The sequence below is a fragment of the Alternaria arbusti genome (assembly GCF_024043155.1).
Source record: "Alternaria arbusti strain BMP 1465 chromosome Unknown scaffold_18, whole genome shotgun sequence".
Lineage (NCBI taxonomy): Eukaryota > Fungi > Ascomycota > Dothideomycetes > Pleosporales > Pleosporaceae > Alternaria > Alternaria arbusti.
Window position 1 is genome coordinate 348,927 of NW_026249958.1, and position 20,435 is coordinate 369,361.

Consider the following 20,435-nt stretch of genomic DNA (forward strand, 5'->3'; position numbering starts at 1 on the left):
AGGACGACCTTGTAGACATCTTTAGCAAGAAGAGAATCTAGCTTAGTATTAGTAGCCTAGTGCTAGTCTTTTGCTTAAGGTGTTGTTATAGCCTCCTTGTAGGAACGCGGTTCTCGTAGAACTAGTGTAGAAATAAAGGTATGTAGCGTAGGCAAGTTATCGTCTAACGGCAGGTCTTGATACTAGGGCACGGTGTAGGTAGAACTATTGTTAGGGCGTGCTATACTAGAGACGTTAGAGTAGTCCTAAGGCAGACATAAGAAAGACATAGCAAGGCTAGCGAGATTGTACATGTCTTTATTACGCAAGCCTTTATTAAAGTTGTTAGAGACGTTACAGAGTAGATTAATGTGTCTATGCAAACGAGAGCCCTTATACTCTAAGTTATAGATTATAGTAAGGTCCTTATTGTCTTTGTTAATAGAGTATGCGGCGATTTCTTTTGTAACGTAGGTACTAGAACTAGTGCGCATACTGCATACCTTTACCTTATACCGCCTGTAGTCTAGAAAGATATATTGCCTGCAGAGGTAGTAACCTTAAAGGCCTATACAATTCTGCCCTAAGTAGAGACATGCTATATAGATGTTAATAAGAAGGTTATCTAATTTGCTGTTAAAATATTTAGCCGTCTATGTTGTATTATTGTCGCTAAATTAAGTATAGAGGTAGGCGCGTGCATCTTAAGAAAGTACTCTAGAAGAAGCGGCCTCTGTGCATTAACGGTAGAGTGTAGCAAGGTTACAACTCCTGCCTAGCGTTATGCAAGCTAGGCATCGCTTGTTGTCTTTGTTTGCAGAGAGAATGCACGTTCGCTGTTAGTTAATATATACATTGCATAGATTAGCACTGTCGCACTAGACCGCGAATAAACTACCTTTGTCTCTAGAAGAATGTCTACCGGAATACTGTGCACGTAATTCCTAGCATGTAGTATATTGCTCCTCGCGAGGAAGTAGTTAAACGACTAGGAGAGTGACTGGAACACAGTTAAGCTAATTATAAGTAGAGATACAGACATCGCATAGGCTATTAGGTAACTAGCGAATGCACTTAGTTTTACAGCTTTTTAACTTACATAGGCGGCATAGAACTCGTGCTTGTTGCTGTTGTTCCGCTGTGCTTAAGATGCAGCGCGCCTTGCTCTTAGTATAACTACGGCATTTGCTGCTTGCGTCTTTATAAGAGCAGTTAGCGCTAGTGTCTAAATATCTAACGCACAGGGCTAGTTAAATAGCGTCGTGTTTGTCTAACTTAGAAGTTTTATCGAGTGCTCGTCCCGTCGCTAAGACGGTGTCGTTAGGGACAGGAGTTAACAGTATTACGACGTCTACACTGTACGCCGGAGTAGCTAGAATAATAACGTTATTATCGCCGCTCGCGTAAATAGAGGTAGAGAGGACAATAATAGTGTTATTACTAGCTGCGTGAATAGAGGTAGAGGGAACAACAACGTTGTTACTAGTAGTAGAAGTGTTAGGTGCAATAGGTAAAGCGTTCCTAGAGGGTAAAGTAGAAGCGGAGGCGCTAGTAAAGTAAGGCGATACCTCTAGTTGCCTAAGCGAAGACGCCTTAAGTTGCTTTTGCTTCTCCTTACGTCGCGCATTCTTCTGCTGCCGACGCCGCAGGCAGTTGTAGTTAGACTAGGTCTAGTAGTTGCAATCTCTGTTCCTCCTAACGCACTGTTTACACGGATCGTTGTTAGTATTAGAGAATTATGCGCACTTATAGTTAGAACGTAGGCATAGGCTATATGCTCTATTGTTATTAATAGGCTTATACACCCGCGGTAGTTTAGGTAACTCTAACTAATTAATTTCCGCACTAAATACGTTAGTCGTGCTATTAAAAGATATAAAGACAATATTAGCGTTGTATAATTTAGAGTAGGAAGAACCGTTAGAGTTATAGGCTGTATCTAGGATAGAAGGCGGCACAAGAGGCGCACGATTATTAATGTAAAGCCTATAAGGCTACACATTATTAAAGCTGGTAGAGTTGTCGACCTAGGTAATAGTAACACGCTTTACCTCGCGAGTGTTAGACTGCTATACAAGACAGATCTAGTCGCTTAGAGCGCATAGGAAGTAAGTAAGATAACTATAGAGATAATAGAGCTTAGTAATAGTTCGTAGCGCTGCGAGCTCTAGAGGAAAAGTAACGTACACACAAGCACCCTAGGCATTATCTCTAGCTAGGTTAGGCCTCCTGCTATAGAGTGCTTTATATAGTGTCTTTAGAAAACAGAGAGCTTTAGAAGGAGCTTAATTCTTCTTATTAACTAACTTAACTATAGCAAATATCTAGAGGCCTTTAGGCAGCGTAGTATTACAAAGAGTCTCCTCGTTCTAGTTTACAATTCTCTAGACTATAGAAGAGGTAGGTGTAAAATCCTAAATTATCGCGGCAGCACACTCCTGCACTGTATAGTGCGAGCGTTCGGCAGCGCTAGCCTAATAATAGGTATAGAGTACACTAGCTTTAATAGTGATGCTATAAGCAGTGCAGTAGTTAGTAATTGCTTATCGCACGAACTCGTTATCGTAACAAAGACGTACAATAGGACAACTATGTTTATTAGAGAGGCGTCGAAAGGTGTCTAGAAGGAGCTAAGCAATCTCGCTCTTAACTTTAAAGAAACTGACCTATGTAAAACAAGTAGCGTTATTAATAAGAAAAAGTGCGTAGCGTTCGCCTTTAAGACTAGGAACGGGATACGGTCCCTAGGTGTTAATAGTGACTAGTTCGCTAACATGTTCGTAATGCTAGTCTGCAGAGTCTCTAGGAATCCTGTAGAGAGCGCGCGTAGTAGCGTAGACTAGGTACTAATCTTTAAGCTTAGCCTAAATTTGCTTATTAGTAATAGCTATGCTATCACTAATCTTAGTAAGATAGCGCATATATAGGAGAGAAAGATGCCCTAGGCGACAATACTCTAACTATACTAGATTGTTGAAGTTAACGGCGGCAGCTGCGATAAGGTTAGAGGAACAAGTTATACTTAGAACATAGACATTAGCGTTAGCGTGCAGCAGAGCCTAAGCAATTTCCTTATTATTGTGTTCGCGGTATAATAGTATACTGTCCTTTTAATTAGTAAGTGTGTAGTACCTAGAATTAGTATTAATAAAAGAAGACACAGAGAGTAAGTTGCAGCGGGCGTTAGGCGCATAACGGACGTCGCTTAGCTAAAGAATAAGACGGGAGCTATCGCGATTAGTAACAACGAACTTAATATCGCCTTTCCTAGTAATCTTAAGTTGTAAGCCTTGCTTGCAGGCTCTAATATGCTTAGTGCAGTGCTTAAAATAAGAAAACAGAGAGAAATCGTTCGTAATATAGCGGGAAGCACTGCTATTAAGAATCTAGAAATTAGACGCAGGAATAGTAAGAGGAGTTGTAGCTATAAACGTGCATGTATTAGAACTATTAACTATATCTAAACCTAATATATACCTATTAACCTTACAGTTAGCCCCTCTTATATAAGTAAGATACCCGCAGTTCTAAGAGAAATTAGCGCTAGTTATAGGTGTAGAGTAGGTATACATATAGTTAAGGTTTAGGCAGTTAATGTTAAGACAATTAAAATTAGAGGTGTTCTAGGGCGAGAAAAAGTCGTGCGCAGAGGCAATTATGTAGTTAAGGCAGTTAGAGAAGAATACGTTGTTATTGTTGTTAACAAGAGCGAGGTCTGCGTTAGAAGCAGGGGCAGACGAAGTATCCTTACAAGCCTTCTTACGATAAGTAGCCTTAACGTAACCTAGCTTCTTGCAGAAGGTGTATATAGGTGTGTTAGGTTTACCTATATAACAGTAGGTGTCGATAGAGTAACTAACGTTGCCGCAGTGCAAGCACGTAGGTAAGTTAGACTTATTAGGGACGTTGTTAATAGGGCGGGTATTGCGCTAGTTAGTAGCAGAATCTTCGCGAGGGTGCTTATCCTTTAGAATAGTCTACTTATCTTTATTATCGTTACAGTAGTTAAAGAAGAGGGTCTTATAAGTCCTAAAGACGTCGGCAGTAATAAGAGTACTATAGTAGTTAAGCTTCTAATAGTTTAGGAAAGGGTTATACTAGCAAGGAAGAACTCTATTAATCTTGTTAATAAGTTAGTTGCGCGATATAGTTCCGCTAGCGTTATTAAGGTTGTAGTATAGGCTCTTATACTAAGCAAGAAGAGGCCTAATAGCCGCAGGGTTAGTTATAGTAATGTTGTTAAGCTTAGTTAGAGCGCGGTCTACTAAGATGTCCTTAGAAGCCTTGTTGTTAAGCTAGATAGCACTATACGCAAAGTAAGGGTTAAGAGTGTCCTCCTTGTTAAGTTTACGCTAAATCTATAGCTCGATAGAGGCATAAAGGAGGGCGATAGCAGAGCGTATAGCCTTATTGTGCTTTTCCTACTTCTAGAGAGCGCAGTTATAGACAGCAAGCTCGTTTACAGTGTTAGTTAAGATAGGAACTAGTATAGCGGTGCGCAAGTTAACATTAGACCTAGAGCGTGTAACCTAGGGGGCGATATAGGAGGGAAGATTAGGCTTCTTAGGGTTGTTAACAGTACTATTATAGTGCGCTATATATCTATAGATAAAGCAAATGTTGATAAAAGCCTTAGTCTACTCGTGATAGTTGTTAGGGCTAGTGAGCTTCTCGAAATCCTTACCTAAGGCGGCGGTAACGCTGTTAATAGTAGACATTATAGTAGATAAGCAAGTGTAGGACATAGGGGGGAGAGGGTTTAAATTTGTAGCAGTTAGTGCGCTAAAGGGTCTAATAACTTAGTCGCGCGATAGTAACGCTAGAGAAATCCTTATTGCGCGACTATAACGCAGAGTAGAGTAGTAGCTAAATCGCGCGTAGTAGCGCAGGGGCTTATAACCTATAGAATAAGAAGAGATGTAATTATTCTATAGAAGAGGGAGGAAGCCCTGTATAAATAATACTAGGGCGACGCTAGTGCTAGCGTGGATGAATCACGTGATAGGATCCTAACCAACACCTTGCACGGGCTTGAAGTTCAAGAACATCGATATCAGGCCGAAAAATGGTGGTACGGCGAAAATACTTTGTTCCAATATGAACAGTGACAGTGGGTTAGCTTGCACCGGTACCTGCCCGGCAGGTTGGAAACAGCAGCTGAGCGGCAATGCTTGAACTTGAGTATTTAGTTCTATGTGCAGGCCGCATGCGCCTAGGCACTGCCACTTCCGTACAAGACGTCCAGCTCCTTCTCATACAAATCTAGCAAAGCTTTTTTCTGCACTGTTCCCTTCGCCGTCTTTGGGAACGGCTCTTTTACAGCCAGTATCATGTCCTCTCCCACGCGCGCATAAACCGGCGAGCTCTTGTTCACTTCCTCTACCGTATCCCAGATCTCATGCAAATCCTTCCCATCTGCCAACCTAACAATCAACGAGGCTTTAGGTCTTCTCGTCCCTACCATTGCTACCTCCGCAACCGAAGTATGACTTGCTATCCTCTGTTCTGCCGCCGTAGGGAAGAACTTCTCGTTCGTCAGAAAGACGAGAAGATCATCAGCCCGGCCGTAGTGTTTCCATCGCTCAGGATCTTCGGGATGCTTTGTAAACAAATCGCCAAGCCGCCTTTCTTTTGCGTCTGGGAAGATGGAGAAGATGGGTTGTACATAGCCGCCGTGCTCGTTCCCGTCGTTGCGGTGCATGACAGCTTCATATAGAGTGACACCGTCCGTGGAAGCAGAAACAGGGTCGAAGCGGATATTGAGAGCGGGGTGAAGTGTCGTATACTCCCAGTACGCAGATTGCACTGAGTTTGCATCTTTGCGACGAATACTGGGCCAGACGCCGAGTTCGGTCGATGCCATAACATTCAACACAGACACCTGCGCTGCGACGAACTCACTCGCATGACTACTCACACTGCCGCCACCCCAGCCGATTTGTTGCGTTCTCTGGCTGAGTCTCTGTAGGACTTCTGGGCTTTTGCTCAGATACTCGACACAGGGTGGCACGAGTGTCAGGCAATCGACACCGACGCCTCCATCCCTTGCGGCGATGATGTCCAAAGCGGCTAGTGCGCTGTCCACACCCGCAGCTGGTGTCATCCATGTCGGCGGGTAAATTGGTGTTACACCAAGCTGCAGTGGAAAGAGGATCATACCGATCATACCGCTGGCGTGGAAAGGCGGGAAGAGAAACATTGCGCGCATGCCTCGCCCGTTCGCTGATCCGTAGAGAAGCTCTTGCTCTAGTTCGTAACCTGGTGGTGCGGTGAGATACATGGTTTGGGCTACACTGTTAGTCCACTCGTGTGTCCAAAGGATGGGTTTGGGAAAGCCCGTTGTGCCGGATGTATCTGCGTTTGGTTAGAGGTAGCATGGTCAGGCGGGAGCGAGCGTACGTACGGAGACAAACAAAAGGTTCGCGGGAATTTTGTTGATAGGTCTTGTTGTAAGGATACGGCTCCGCTTTTGAGGTGAGCAGTTGCTCAACACTCGGTATCTGGAGGGTCTTCATATCCTTCATTGACAGAACGTCTTTGACAACTGGTATCGGAATCTCAGACTTTAGCATGGCCTTTTCGTCCACACTCTCAATCAATTTGACCAGTGCTTCAGCTCCGTATCTTGGCGATGGAAAGAGCATCTATTCTCGTCATTAGTCAATTCAGCCACTTTCAAGACACTCATGTCGGAAGACGACTTACCTTGTATCCCGCAATCACACTTCCCAGACATAATACCGCATATCGTATGTCGTTCGGTCCCATGTACACCAAAGTTCGTGTTCCATCTTTTTCCTCTTCTTGCAGCTTCCCGATGTTCTCTTCCAGCCACCACGCGAAAGCAGAGACAGCATTTGCTACTTCAGCAAACGTGATCTTACGATATCCATCCTCAATCTTGTGCGGGTTTACCGGAAACTCTGCGTACGTCGCGGAAGGATATCGAGCCGCGAGTTTGAACAGTGTGTTTGGAAGAAGTTCGTTAGTGGCCTGTGGCCAGGGAGCGGGGCGTGTTGTATCCATCATGTGTCGCGATAGGTGCAAGCAAGGCGAAAGAATAGTTGTTGATGATCGAGCTGTTCAGTTATTAGATCACAAGCTGCGGAGTATCTCAACTCCCCACCTTAACCCGTCTTTTATCTTACATCGGTGTACCCCATCATCGTGCGCCCGAGACTAGTCGAAATACGAGATCCTGACCGGTTGCCACATGTGCTTTACGCCCCATTGAAGCTTTCCTAGCGTATGTGACGCAACTACGGCTTCACAATTTGGGTTAGAAGCCAACTTAGTGTAGTCAAGGCAGCCAGCGATCATAGGCTGCAGGCTGCCGAGGTTGCTACAAAGTAGTGTGGAGCTTAGCAGGCCAACGTTGGGCCCACGTAAGCGAGGCCCGTCTTCGAGATCGACCATCCGAGCTAGACGCTTGAGCGCTGCAAGTCCAACTGAACATCAGTGTTGGAAAAGGAGCGCCCTGGAATTCTGGGCGTCAGCGCTTTCGTGGAACTGGTGTGCCGAGGTTCTTGGTAGAACGCGTACCATTCCTTTTCCACAGCAAGTGTCCCATCAGGAATGTGGCATCAGGAATGTGGTTTCAAGAATGTGGTTCCAAAAACGTAGTTTCAGGAATGTGTCGTCAAAATGTCAGAAGAGAAAAGGAAGGAATACATGTGGCTGTGGGTATCGAAATACGACCGCTTCAACAACGCTCAATACTCGCTGATGATGCGTGTGCAGGCACAAAAGACGACATTTCCAACAACAAACGCCAGCCGATGCAGATATGATAATCGTCCGCGCACATTGATTGTGGGGTCGACCTCAAGCTGAAGATAAGTGCGCCCAGCGCGCATCCGAATCTACCTCACCCTCCTCACTACAATACTGTCAGCGCACATCCTCCACGCTCCTAGGCTCTCTTTATTCCTCCTCTCCACGTACCTGCCATAATACAAAGCGGACCAATGAAGTCTCGCAAACCTACCAATCATAGACCCACCCAGAATTTGCGGTCATGAACTCTTCACATGCCTCCTTGAGGGCGATGTTTGGTCTCAGCTCGTTGATGGTAAGAGTCTCTCTCGTCAGCGGGTCTGTTGGACTGCGTTTGAGGTGCTCAATCAGGGTAGCGCGCTCGTACGATCTTCCATTCTTAGTCACGACCGGGTCGTGCATAATCTCAAACGTTATGCCATCGACGAGGTAATCCGGGACCTCGCGTTTCTGCTGATGCTCCGGGTCAGAAATCGCGAATGCAGTTCTGAGGTCGTCACGCTTCTTCTCGAACTCTGTCTTTCGCTCTGCTTTCTCTTCCTGTCCGTCCGAGCGACTGGTTTCCCCGGTCTCCATACGTGCTTCTATCTCATCCATGTCCTTCTTGAATTCTGTTTCCAGCATCATTTCAAGGTCGGAGAGCAGATCGCCACGCCGCCGTATCCTTTCTCGCTCGCGGATGTCCCATTTGGCTTTCTTGCATTTCAAAACGAGAGCGGATATAGTGGCTGCGTTGGAGGTTTGTTGCGCGGAGGTGGTACATAGTTCGTAGGCCATGAGGGCTGAAGATAGGGCTTCGTTGGGATGATTAATCGCGAGTTGAGCTTGCGCTATATTATCATCAGCCTGGGATTTGACGTGCAGAGCTCGCGCAATGGTTATATGGCGACTGTCGCGATCGACGCCCCTCTGTAGGGAATGGGGGCATACCCAAGTAAAAGAATGCCTTCATATTGTCCTTCAGGAGCTCGATACTCCGTATACAATCATCTATGACTCCTTCCCATTTCTCCAACTTTAGCCTCGCATTTGCGCGGTTGGTGAACAACAGAGGGTTGGCGGAGTTCTTCTGAATCGCCTGCGAATACAGCCCCTCGGCTCCTTCGTAGTCGCCATTCTTGAAGCACTTGTTGCCCGAGTTCTTCAGCTGCTCGGCGGCATATTCGTTGCCTGGCGGAGGCATAACGGGGTAAGTGAGCGAGCGACGGAGGGGGTAAGGCTGAAGGTTAATCGACGGGAGTGAGGGCGGAGTTAAGCTTCAATGATTGGTAGGGCCGCGGGGGTGGGGCGCTTTTTGTTGCGCCTCGCGATGGAACCTTCGAGACGATGGATACGATGCTGAGGTGAGCAGTCCGGAGTCTTCGGATGCGATCTATGCTGTACCTGCAGAAAAGATCTCGGCAGTCATCGTAGGGGCAGCAAGCATCGAGCACGATAGCATGATGCAGGCGCGTTGTAGGCGCCACGTTTGAGTCGCGTGCACAGCCACGCTACGATCATGCAAGCGAGACCCTGGGACAGTTGTCGCGTGCTGTGGTCAGTAACAAGACAGCCGGAGCCAGACAAACGCAACCACAGAATAGTAATGCCATTCGTACATAATCAACATGCATCAGAGTATCATAGTGAACCTCTTCTGTAAGAATATGTCCTGAGTACACAGGCCATAACAAATCAGGACGCTAGTCCACCTAGTGGGGCACCGCTTCGGTTTCTCCTGTCGAGTTCACGAAACCCACTCCTTGTGTCTTCCCTCCAGCCTCGCCCTTGGAATCCCTCCTGTCCTCTTTGTATAGATTGGGGTAGCTTCTCTGCCGCCGAACCTCACCCCCCTCGTCCGAGTCGTCAATCCTGTGCCGACTGGGCGGCGCACTCCTCTTCCTGAATCTCTTTACATCATCCTCGCTCTCGACACATGCATCGTCGGCTTCCAAGATGGGGCTCCTAGTCCTTCCCCTGCTGCTGCTCCTATTGCGTGCTCGCCCCCTGAATGTATGATCGGGCTCAGCATCACTGCGCCGTCTGGTCTTCTTCTGGTCGGATGTAGGCGGAGAGACGGAAGACGTCGGAGACGAGGGGCGGTGATGTTTGCGGTGATGCTCTCGGTATCGGGAACCGCTGTTGCGATCGTGGCCGCGAGATGGTGAGGATGCACGGCGTGGAGAATGCTGTGACGACTGCCTACGTCGCTTGAGCCGGCCACGCTCTTCTGCGTCTGCTTCTGGTTCGATGATGGTTGGAATCTCTGTCGCGGTTGTCTGTACGGACACTGATGTAGCCGGTGGGTCCGGCATTGTGTTTGCAGACATTGAAGATGTTGCCTGGGTGAGGTTTGGCCAAGTTCAGCTCAGCTGTAGAGTGTGAAAGAAACGCCAGATGCTAGCAGGTCTAGGCATATCAGACCCGCAAAGTAAGAGGGGTGCATTAGTTCACGCCTGACGCAGACGGGCCGTTTGGATGAATGATGGCCTGGGCCGCATGTGAGCAGTCGTCCCAAGCGTCAGATGTGAAGCGTAGGGTAGGTGCGACGTCATACGCCCAAGCGCCATCACGCGCTAGCCTGGGGGTGGAACGATGCTTTGTGAGTGCCATCGTCGTCGCTTCCACGACCAACACCACAAGAACTACACATGGGTTGCAGACGCATACTCATCTGATACCAACCATATGATCTCTTTGTTGCAGCCATCTCAAATTTCCACATCGGCGGAGAAATGATCTCCATGCTCCTTGCAATAGTCCATCAGTCTGTCCACAGTCAACAGCGCTCATTCAACACCATATCTAGGTTACCAATAGCTGACCAACTGAGTTAATCTGACGACGATAGTATCAAATTCGGAGCAATGAAAATATACGGGTTCATGGCTCGGTAGTCCGCACCTCGAAGACAAAGATCACCATTCAGATAGGCACTCGACTTGAGAAAACAGGAACACAGTATAATAAAGGCTAGTATTGCCACGTATAAAATCCTCGCTATGCAGGATATGAAACCCGTTTTGTTAAGATCAAAAGCACAGCCTGGGTGGAAGATGAAAGAACACACCCATAAACACCTGTCCAGCGCCCAACGCTTCTAAAATGCGAATGCACAACTCCACTGCTTTTCCTTCTACGCATCATGCTGCTGCTGCAACCCGTGATGTCCCTTCTCCTCGCTCTCACTCTCCCTCGCAACAGCAAAGCTCTTGCGCACCGCCATATCCGCTTTTGTCTTTGTCATTAGCGCATCGCGGATGTCCTGCTTGCTCCTTCCGGCCCAGGACTCGAAGTTCTTCTGGCTGAGCGGCCAGATGGGCATGTTACCTGGGCGGCGCATGAATTCGGCGGCGGCGGGAGGTGGTTGCGCGGTGATGGTGTCGATGTCCATTTCGAGTTCTTCGCAGTAGGCTTCGAGGGGAAGATCGTTGACGTCGTGACCGAAGGGGTTCTCGATTTCGCGACCGATGGCTGAGAGACCGATGCTAGAGATTGTTAGCGTTGATCATGGGAAGTGGATTGTTTGAAACTTACATGATGTAGGCGGCGAAGATGCAACCGGGAATGGTGATCCAGCGAAGGTCATCCCACAGTTGGAAAGGCAACATCATAACGTAGACCCAGGTGATTTGCGAGATGGCGATGGAGTAGGCGATAGGCAAAGGAGTCTGGAGAACACGATCCATACCAGTGAGGGCCTCGTTGAGCTGAACAACACCGGTAATGGCTTGGTTCTGGTAAAGACCGACCTTGAGCGTTTCGTTGTCGATGATGCTGTGGACGTAGCAGGAGAGATGGTTCAGGATTTCGAGAGACAGGTTACCGAGAGGCTTCTTGGAGCGCTTGATCCTCTTGCGGGGGTTCGACTCGGCGAATGTGACGCCGAGGTATTCACCAACAGCCTTGATCTTCTTCTTGTCGCCTGGCTTGGGGATATCGAGCTCAGCAGCGCGGGCAAAAGTGTCCAGGTACTCAATGCGGTCGCGGAGATCGGGGTAGTCGATACCAGGCTCAAAACGGAGCCTGTGCTTGACAGAGCAGGCAAAGGCGTTGAGAAGGTTGAGTGCAGAGAGCTTGTTGAGAAGATCTTCCTTTCCGAGGTCGCCTTCGCGTTCGGAAGTGTGGTACCAGATTGTCCTTGCCAAGTTTTGGCTAACGAAGATCAACTGACTCCAGTACTTTCGGCCCTCGGTGTAACGCTCGTATGCGGTGCTTGTTCGGAAAGAAATGGCAAGACCAACGACGAAACCAAGAACGGTCAAAAGAAGAGTGCTGACTTTGAGCTCGAAAATGAATTCAGAGACGCATGTGATGAGGGTCGACCAGAGAGTTACTACTGTGAGTGGTAATATCATCTTAGGAAAGACCGAGCCGTGCATTCGCATGAAGTATGGCCATTTGCTGTGCTTGGACATGTCACGAGGACCGATCTGTTGATTGTTAGTAAGATGCAAGGCTATCGGCTATCATACTGGAGAGAAACCTACAAAGTAGTCTTCAGCATCTAAGCTGCCGTTGGTTACCCTTCTCGAGGGAACCTGGTACGTAACAGTACGGTGTCGCCATGACCGCGGTGATATGGGGCCCTCAAACTCCTCTGCTGGCTTGTTCGTGCCACTCGATGAAGGTGGTGGTATCTCAATATTATCTGGGCGAAGCGTCTTCGTAGTCGAAGCATTAGACGCCGCCATCTTGTCCGTAAGTATCTGATTCAGTGTAGCAACCGTCCAGCAGTTGAAGTGGCGTTAAGCAGAATGCTCTTGAAAGGACAGGATATGGTCAATGCGAGTGAGCGAGTGATGTAGATGGAGAGCTGGTGTATCTTTTGTAGAGACCGAAAGCAAGGAATGCTAAAGAAGATGGGGAAAGAGTGTGATAAAAGCAAGAGGTAGGTGAGGTAATGTGAGTAATGAAGGTAAGCGAAGACAAACCACTCCCGTCAGGAGTAAAGATCTCCCACCCAATGTTTAAATATAAAACACGCGTATCTGCACCTTCGCACAAAAAAAATCCTCGCAAACCCATGGCGCCCACGGGGATTCGCTCCCGCACCTTTGGCAGCGCTATCATGGTCTAACATGCGATCCGCGACACACGTTGGCATGCAGGGGCCGTCTGGCACATTGTGCCCCTGAGCCAGATGGGCGACGGTCTGGCCAATCCGAGTGTGGGGTGCAGTGGAGTCTCTTCGTAAAGTTGAGGATGGCGACGAATGACGGCAGGGGCGCAGCTTGAAGCAGCAAGGGGCGACACGCGGAGCCCTGTTTCACGAAACGTATCTCGCCGTGCCAAGCACGCCACTGGACGTATTGAACGTTGGTGTAGTCAGCGATGGTCTGCCTTACTTGGGTACCTATCGTCCGACTGTAGTCGCGCGTGTGCGGGGCGCTATCGATAGCGATCTCCATAGGCTATTGCTGGCGTAAAGGTTCTCGCATGAAGAGGGCATGCTGGTGCGGGCTCTTCGTGTTCGATCGACAAGACCTTTGTGTCAGGAAATGTTCACGTCGAAGCCCGGCTGGCAGGTCTAGACTAGGGCGTGCCGAACCGAGGCTAAGATTACCCCTGACAGCATCGCACCAATGGGCGTGCTCGCGAACGATTCAACGTGAAAAAGCCTCGTCAGCAATTTCTAGAGCATCGGGAACACTGCTCGGGCGTGCAATTTGGCACATTGGCATGCGACGAGGCCGTGGCAAGCTAGCCATTACGCCGCACCCGTAGCGACGCGGAACCGCGAGCATACCTAGGTAGCTTGCTTTTTGCCTCTTAGAGACCCATGCGCTGATGAACCCGCCCAAAGCATGTGTCAGGTATGTCAGGTACGATGTATGTGCATTTACACAAATCCACAGAACGGGTTTTGCTTCATGGATTGTACTTCTAGACACATCGAAAGCGCACAGAGCCTTCACCCAGTCGCTTCATCTCCGGCCGCTCGTTCTCACCGCTTCGAGTCACTTTGACCAGGAAAGGAAGGAAAGCCCTTGACTATTTCGATGGCTGGCTACCTCCTCGCAATCCGCCTCATTTCCGCTCTCCCTCTTTCCAACTCGATGGCCAATTCTCTTGTCTTGAATGTCTTTCCATCAACGCAGACGCGCACTTTGTTGATCTTCTCTAGCAGCATGCGATAGTATCGTGCCTGGTAATCCACCGTGTTGAAGTCATTTGCAGCCCAGAGTTTGGCCCAGATATTGACCAACTGGTCACGTATTACATCTGTCCAATTCTTAGGGAATTCTTGTATCAATGTCGTCGACAGTGATCTTGATCTGTACATGAGAGGTGTACCATGTCGAGTTCCTTGAGGTAGCACGTTGAGGACGACTTCGTCAATAGAAGCGATTTTTCGACTCTTAGAGATGGGGTCCGGGCCGTGCTCAAATATGTGCCTGAGCGCTGCACACACTTCCCAAGCTGTGCGGTTGTAAGGAGCAAGCTCAGCTGTTACATTCGGCTCAGATATTCTGATGTCCACCCACAGCCGCTCGATGGTCGTCGTGTATGCCTTGGATACGGGTACTCTGCTACCCAGGCCTGTAAGGTGACTTGTGATGGGAGCAAGAAGGAATGATGCCCAGCTCGACAAGACATTAGTAAATGACGCGTTCCCGTCGTCTTGCTCCCTCCGAAGATCCTTTCTTTTTGTTGTGACGAGCGGCGCAGAAAGCCACGTAAAATGATATGTGCCGGAAACTTCAAAACAATCCATGCATGCAGCAAGCAGCCCTTTCCGCCTCGTTCTCTGGATAATTTGCATCATCTCCTCATTCACTTGGCGGTTGCACGCCAGGAAGCTAGCACATGTAGGCGGTCTCCTCTGTGATGCGATTAGACAGCCAAGTGAGAAAGGCGATTCAGGCTCCTGTATGCGGCACCATCCGGTGTCTGATCTGGTATCCTCTAACGATGGACGCGGTCGGCATGATAGAAGCAGCTCTGTGTATATAGCATCGCGCAATTCGCGGGGCAAGTCTAAGAGCTGTACCATCATGAACCAAGGCTTGCAATTACTACCACAGTGTCCTAAATATTTTGAAGCTGCTGGAGATGTAGGAAAGGTGATGCGACATTATCTCCAATGAGATAAAGCCTCGCTTGCCGCCCCAGGCCAAAATGTGACCGAATCCGAAGTCTGGGGTAATACCAGGGTTGTGTGATCGTTTCCTTTCTTCTGTGACGGCGAGTCTGATGGCGTGCCTGAGGCTGTTTCAGAAGTGCAGGTACACCTTGCGATAGCAGGGGAGACTATGTCTGAGGCGCGTTTAGGATGAGCGCAAGGAAGTCGTAGGACCAGCAGCTGTAATGCAAAAGATCGAAAGTGCTTGGATGACTGGACAGACTAAGGGTTGTGATGCTCAAGTACCAAGTGATAGGATGGCTAGTGTGCGCTGATGTATAAAGGCACGGGGCTCCGGATCTTCCATAGGTACGTGGCGTCATGCTTGGCACAAATCGTCGGACCGTAGAGTTCGATGTCAGCAACATGCCGATACATCGACTAGAGTCAGTAGAGTAAGCACACGCCGGGTTAATTCGGAGCCGCACCAAGTCACAGAGATCACAGGCGCACTGATCGATGTATATGTTCATTGAAGGACAAAGAGATCTTTTTATTCCGCAAGAACTCCCGCTAGCAACGCATGTGCTATGCTGATCTAATGTAATTGGACGAATATCACGTTAACACTGCCTTGTATTGTAAGGCAAATGACAGAGGTGACTGGGTCAGAGAAAGTTGTGAAGTAAAACCGACATGTGTCTTTCAACATGCGGATCAAAGGTATCACGTTAAACCTGCTATGGCACGCAGGACAGCGGTGACTAAAAGAGACGGGTACCTACGACTCTGCTGGAGCCGGAGCAGAGTCTGTAGACTGGGTCGTGGCGGGAGCCTCTGTCGCCAGAGCACGGAAGCCATCGGTTGTGATGTTTACAGCACCAGCTTGCACGAGCTGTACACATGTTAGCAACTAAACGGAAGCCTTTCTCTAGAGGGACAGGACTCACAGCGCGGCTCAAATCATCCAGAAGATCCTCAGGATCCTCAATGCCAACGCACAATCGGATGATGTCTTCAGGCATGTTCCTTTCCTTTCTGGTCTTTTCGTCAATGCTAGCGTGGCTCATACGGCACGGCATGCTGATGAGGGAGTTGACGCAGCCAAAGCTGACACTGATACCCCATAGCCTTGCGCTCTCTACAATGCGCTCACTAATGTTGACATCGCCAGTCTCGAAGGACAGCACTGCGCCAGCGCCGCGTGCCATGCTCCAATGCAAATCGTACTGTGGGTGCGACTTGAGACCGGGGTAGCGGACCTTGAAGCCGTGGGACTCAAGGAACGTGGCAACACGCATGGCATTTGCTTGTTGCTTCTCCATGCGGACACCAAGGGTCTTGATACCGCGCAGTAGCAACCAGGAATCGAAAGGCGAGAGACCACATCCTGAGGCATTGATGGTGAAAAAGAGGCGATCTCCGAGCGCGGAGTCGTTGATGGCAATGACACCTGCCATGAGATCGTGGTGACCGGACAGGTACTTTGTGCCGGATTCGTAGACGATGTCGGAACCGAGATCGAGCGGGTTGAGCAACATGGGCGACATCATAGTGTTGTCGACAGCGACCACGGCGGTAGGGTTCGCGGCGTGGGCGATGCTAGCAATGGCGGGGATATCGCAGATCTTTATCAGAGGGTTCGTGGGCGTCTCGAGGAGCACCATGGCCGTCTTGTTGCTCACTACTTCGCGTACTTTCTCTGGGTTTGTGGTGTCCACGTGGTGCACGATGATGCCGCCATGTGTCGAGAGGTACTTGAGCAGTCTGTTTGTTCCGCCGTACAGATCGTCGCCGGTCACGACTTCGTCGCCCGGTCGTAGCAGGCGGGTGATGACGTCGAGAGCGCCCATGCCAGACGAGACGACAAGCGCGCGGTTGGCGTTCATGATCTTGGCAAGGTGACGCTCGAGATGTGTTCGCGTAGGGTTGCCGGATCGTGTGTAGTCGTACTCGCCGCCGCCTCCGGTCGCGGACTCCTGCTTGAATGTCGCGGACTGCGCATGTTAGCCTTTTGGCCGCCACCTGCTACCCGAGCGAGATTCGAGTGTCGCATACCTGGTAGATGGGCACAGAGCTGGCATTGTACTGGTCGCTGCTCTCCGTGTAGACCAGCTCCGTCATGAGGGCATACTTGCGGCCATTACGGGGCGAGCTGGGCGCGGGCGATGGCGGGAGGTTGTGGCCGTCGAGGTCGAGCGGGACGGCTGCCTTGCCAGCGGCATTGGCCTTTTTGGAGCTCTCTCCAGCCATTGCGGTGGTTCTGCGTCCGCGTTACCGGCTTGATTGAAGCCGGGTGGCGGGGCTGCACGGGTTCCAGGTGTCGCGTTGAGGCGATGACGAAACCGTTCGATGTAGGGCAAAGCAAGATCAGAAGCGAAGCAGTCTAAATGTCAGAGGGCTTCGGTTCGGGTGTACGAGTGCAGAGGTCAAGAGTGTCACAACACGGCATCAAAGACTTGTGCACGGCTGCGTTAGCCCGTCGTGTGGGGAGTCACCGCTGGAATTGCGCCATCGACAACAAATCGGCAGTTTTCCCTCCACGCTCCGAACATCGCCCGCACTATCTCGCCTCCGAACTACGGGCGTCGTGGGCCCTTACCCCGGATTCAGACAAAGAACCCACAACATTGCGCCTGTTGAAATTACCTGGATGCTTTTGACTATCTGATTATACGGGTATACCTAATGTGACAAAGCTGGCCTTATAACACAATTACCATCCTCCCCACCAAGCACGCTGTGCGCCAAAACCTGTTCGCCGTACCAAATGCCTGACCGTCCCACAAGAGCTCAAAAACCGCGAGAGCGTTGAATCCAACGACACAAAGAAATCCAGTCCGAAGCAACCATAAGTGCGGAAAAAACTCGATCATCGGGGAGTAATTGCAGGGAACGCCTTCCTCACATGAAGGTTCATCTTGAACTCGAAGATACCTTCCTCTGTGCCACAATACAGAGTCCGCCCATCCTGGCTCATGGCGAGTCCCGCCGTCCGTACGCCTAGTCTTGCGTCATGTGTCGTTCGGCTTGAGCCTCGGAGACCTAGGCTGAACTCGTAGGATTCAAGAATAGGCTGGCCAGCACGGGTGATGCGAAGACGTTCACGTGCCTGCGTCAGTTGACGGATTCGACGAAGCTCGCTGCGAAGCTCAGGCGCAGTAGCATGGCTGTCGGCTCCAGGCGCATGTGCGTTAGTAGCGCGGGCTGTAGCGCGGTCCTGCTCAGCAGCCAGTGCATCTTGAACAGTGCGCCACGCTTCATCTGTCGAAGCAACTAGCTCGTTGGTCACGCGACGCGCGTGTGCCGGCACCGCGTTTGGTGAGCGGGTAAGGACAGAGTCGGTGATATTGGTAAGGGCAGCTGGTGCGTTGACTGTGCCTTCGTTTATGGACACGATGACGGAAGCCCGGCGGTGAGGTGTTGTGCGTTCTTGGAGCCAGTTGCGTGAGTGAGTCTGCCCAGTCCTTTCTGCCATGAAGCGAGCCATCGCATCGGCCACCTCTCGAGCTGTAGGCTCCCTGCATCTCATCAGTCTCACATTACCGCAGTAGTCTATGGGTCACATACGGTACAGTGTTAAGTCGCTCAGAAGTTGTGTAGTTGATACTTCGCGGCGTTACTTCCTGCTCATCCCGAGCCTCTTCGGGTTGCCTATGCCTTGTCCGCAGAGCACTAAGTACTTGCCTTTCGCGCACGGTTAAGCCAAGTGGATCGTTGTCCGACTCTACTACACCCAGCCGTCGATGTAGTCTCTGTCGCTCAGTGTCAGTTTCAAGGTATTCATTCGCGACGTTGGCGGTCGTCGTATTGCCTTCCCCATCTAACGCGCGTCGATACCTCCGGATCAGATCCGCTTCTCTGCGAAGCTCATGCATTTCCGGACTGAGGTTGAGGTCGAAGTCAGCTATCTCGACAGTCTCGAGACCTTCCTCTTTCGGGTCCAATATCAGGGTTTGCTTAAGCTTGAGGCCAGCTCGCAAGTCGGCAATGCACACCCTGCCTTGGTCTTCGCTCCAGATGAGGAAGTCCCACGGTGCTGGCGAGAAATGCATCGTCCGAACCGCGCCGGGCCCAGTTCGGCTGTCCGGCCTAGTAGAACTTATCAACTGTAGGATCGCGTCTTCACCGTATTCGACAAGTTTTAGCAGTTCGATATCAAAGACTGTGATGTAGCCGCATTCTGATCCCACTGCACAGAGACGTCCTGAGGGGGACCAAGCTGTAGTAAAGTAGCCGTCTGCATGGGAATGAGCGGGCCGATAGAGGTTTACTCTGTGTAGCTCCGTCCACACAGGAGGCGTCGACTGCATCAGCCCCTCGCGTATCTTATTGCTAGGCTTCCGCGAGTCTGTACGTTCGAAGAAGAAACCAATGGGGGCGTCACCGACAGCCACGAGCATTTGGCCATCGGGGGAAATGGAGGCATGGTTCATTGCGAATTCCAGGTCGATGACTGCCAGCTCCAGATTCTGTGTAAGAGAGTATATGCGCACCGTCTTGTCGTTGTTGGTAAGGACTGCGACGACATCATCCTGGCCATTGCCTTCAGCCGGCAGCTTGTGTATGGATATGGAGTTGACGATATCGGTTCCAATCTTCTCGAGGCGTACGCGCGAAGCTGCACCTAGTATGGGCGGTCGAGGCAGGCGGTGCTGGAAGTCCAAGGGCAACGAGGCGTCGACGTCGGAGGGATCCGTTGGGGGGAAGCCGGTCACCTTGATGGCGGCGAAGTTGCCATGTTCTTCTCCCCCCACGCAGACGTAGCCGTAGCCCGAAGCCGTGCAGCGCGCTTCCCAGGGCAGTGTAGTAACGTGGGCCTGTGTTCGTGTAGCCGCATTGAGACAGTAAACGGCAGCGCCACTGGCATAGTAGACGAGATCTGGTTCGGGGCACGAGATGAAGTGGCGCAATTGATAGTGTCTGCACCCGTCAGCATCGACCCATGGTATTGCAGTGTCTGGCTGGCGCTCACGCGATGGGGATCTTGGTCGGGTAGTACGCCTTGTGAGCCAAGACAAAGGTCTCCGTGTCTCTGCTCAGGAAGTCATCGACGGCCATAGTTTGCGGTCAGGCAGGAGAAGGCCGCATGTCTCTGCGATGCTGGGTGGAGCCGGTGAGGCTCAGCGGCAGCAGCAGGCACTCTACGTCACAGTTGTCTAAGCGCAGAAGGCTAGAGGTTTTGACAGGAGGGGCTGCAGACAGGTTCGAGGGCGAGATGCAGCGGGTGCGTAGGTTCTATGTGGGCGTGGGTTGGATATGTCGTAGGGCGGGCTGGCAGAGTCGCCGTGTCTCGCGGTGCTCCAGGCGTCACCATGGTCAAGCATCTTCCCCACACGCGAGCGAGATGCGCCAAGCCCTGAGCACCGCGACGCACGGCGAGGGCCATGACACAGAATGCAGAGGCCGTCATCGCGTCATCCACCAGCGTCGCCCACTGGCAAAAAGTGCACTTCGCCTCATCTTCCGGAGTTAGGTCGCATGCGCAATTGTTCGTAGCAACTCGGAAGCACAGACACTTACAGCGGAACCTCGGGCGGCGATTTTACACCAAAACGAGCTAGAATCTTCTCCGAGAATTTTGTCCATCGTCAAAGCTTCCATCACTACATCATATATACCATCACCCTCCCAC

The 20,435-nt window shown here is 50.4% G+C and overlaps 6 protein-coding genes across 6 annotated transcripts; all 6 read right to left on the reverse strand.

Moving 5' to 3' along the window:
- Positions 1-5,191: 5,191 nt before the first annotated feature.
- Positions 5,192-7,005, reverse strand: J4E86_009743 (uncharacterized protein; the record flags this gene model as incomplete). Its single annotated transcript, XM_051450245.1, has 3 exons — positions 5,192-6,333; positions 6,383-6,623; positions 6,685-7,005. 3 exons carry the CDS (start codon positions 7,003-7,005, stop codon positions 5,192-5,194), a joined length of 1,704 nt encoding a protein of 567 aa, XP_051298633.1.
- Positions 7,006-7,962: 957 nt separating this feature from the next.
- Positions 7,963-8,938, reverse strand: J4E86_009744 (uncharacterized protein; the record flags this gene model as incomplete). The annotated part of the gene is made up of 2 exons (XM_051450246.1): positions 7,963-8,585; positions 8,686-8,938. 2 exons carry the CDS (start codon positions 8,936-8,938, stop codon positions 7,963-7,965), a joined length of 876 nt encoding a protein of 291 aa, XP_051298634.1.
- An 827-nt stretch (positions 8,939-9,765) lies between these two features.
- Positions 9,766-10,049, reverse strand: J4E86_009745 (uncharacterized protein; the record flags this gene model as incomplete). Its single annotated transcript, XM_051450247.1, is given in 2 exon segments — positions 9,766-9,923; positions 9,941-10,049. The coding sequence occupies 2 exon segments, from the start codon at positions 10,047-10,049 to the stop codon at positions 9,766-9,768; spliced, it is 267 nt and encodes an 88-aa protein (XP_051298635.1).
- An 821-nt stretch (positions 10,050-10,870) lies between these two features.
- On the reverse strand, positions 10,871-12,428 carry J4E86_009746 (uncharacterized protein; the record flags this gene model as incomplete). The annotated part of the gene is made up of 3 exons (XM_051450248.1): positions 10,871-11,222; positions 11,272-12,167; positions 12,225-12,428. 3 exons carry the CDS (start codon positions 12,426-12,428, stop codon positions 10,871-10,873), a joined length of 1,452 nt encoding a protein of 483 aa, XP_051298636.1.
- Positions 12,429-15,581: 3,153 nt separating this feature from the next.
- On the reverse strand, positions 15,582-17,053 carry MET2 (homoserine O- acetyltransferase; the record flags this gene model as incomplete). Its single annotated transcript, XM_051450249.1, has 3 exons — positions 15,582-15,695; positions 15,751-16,797; positions 16,859-17,053. The coding sequence occupies 3 exons, from the start codon at positions 17,051-17,053 to the stop codon at positions 15,582-15,584; spliced, it is 1,356 nt and encodes a 451-aa protein (XP_051298637.1).
- Positions 17,054-17,672: 619 nt separating this feature from the next.
- On the reverse strand, positions 17,673-19,861 carry J4E86_009748 (uncharacterized protein; the record flags this gene model as incomplete). The annotated part of the gene is made up of 3 exons (XM_051450250.1): positions 17,673-18,321; positions 18,371-19,723; positions 19,776-19,861. 3 exons carry the CDS (start codon positions 19,859-19,861, stop codon positions 17,673-17,675), a joined length of 2,088 nt encoding a protein of 695 aa, XP_051298638.1.
- Between the last annotated feature and the right edge of the window lie 574 nt (positions 19,862-20,435).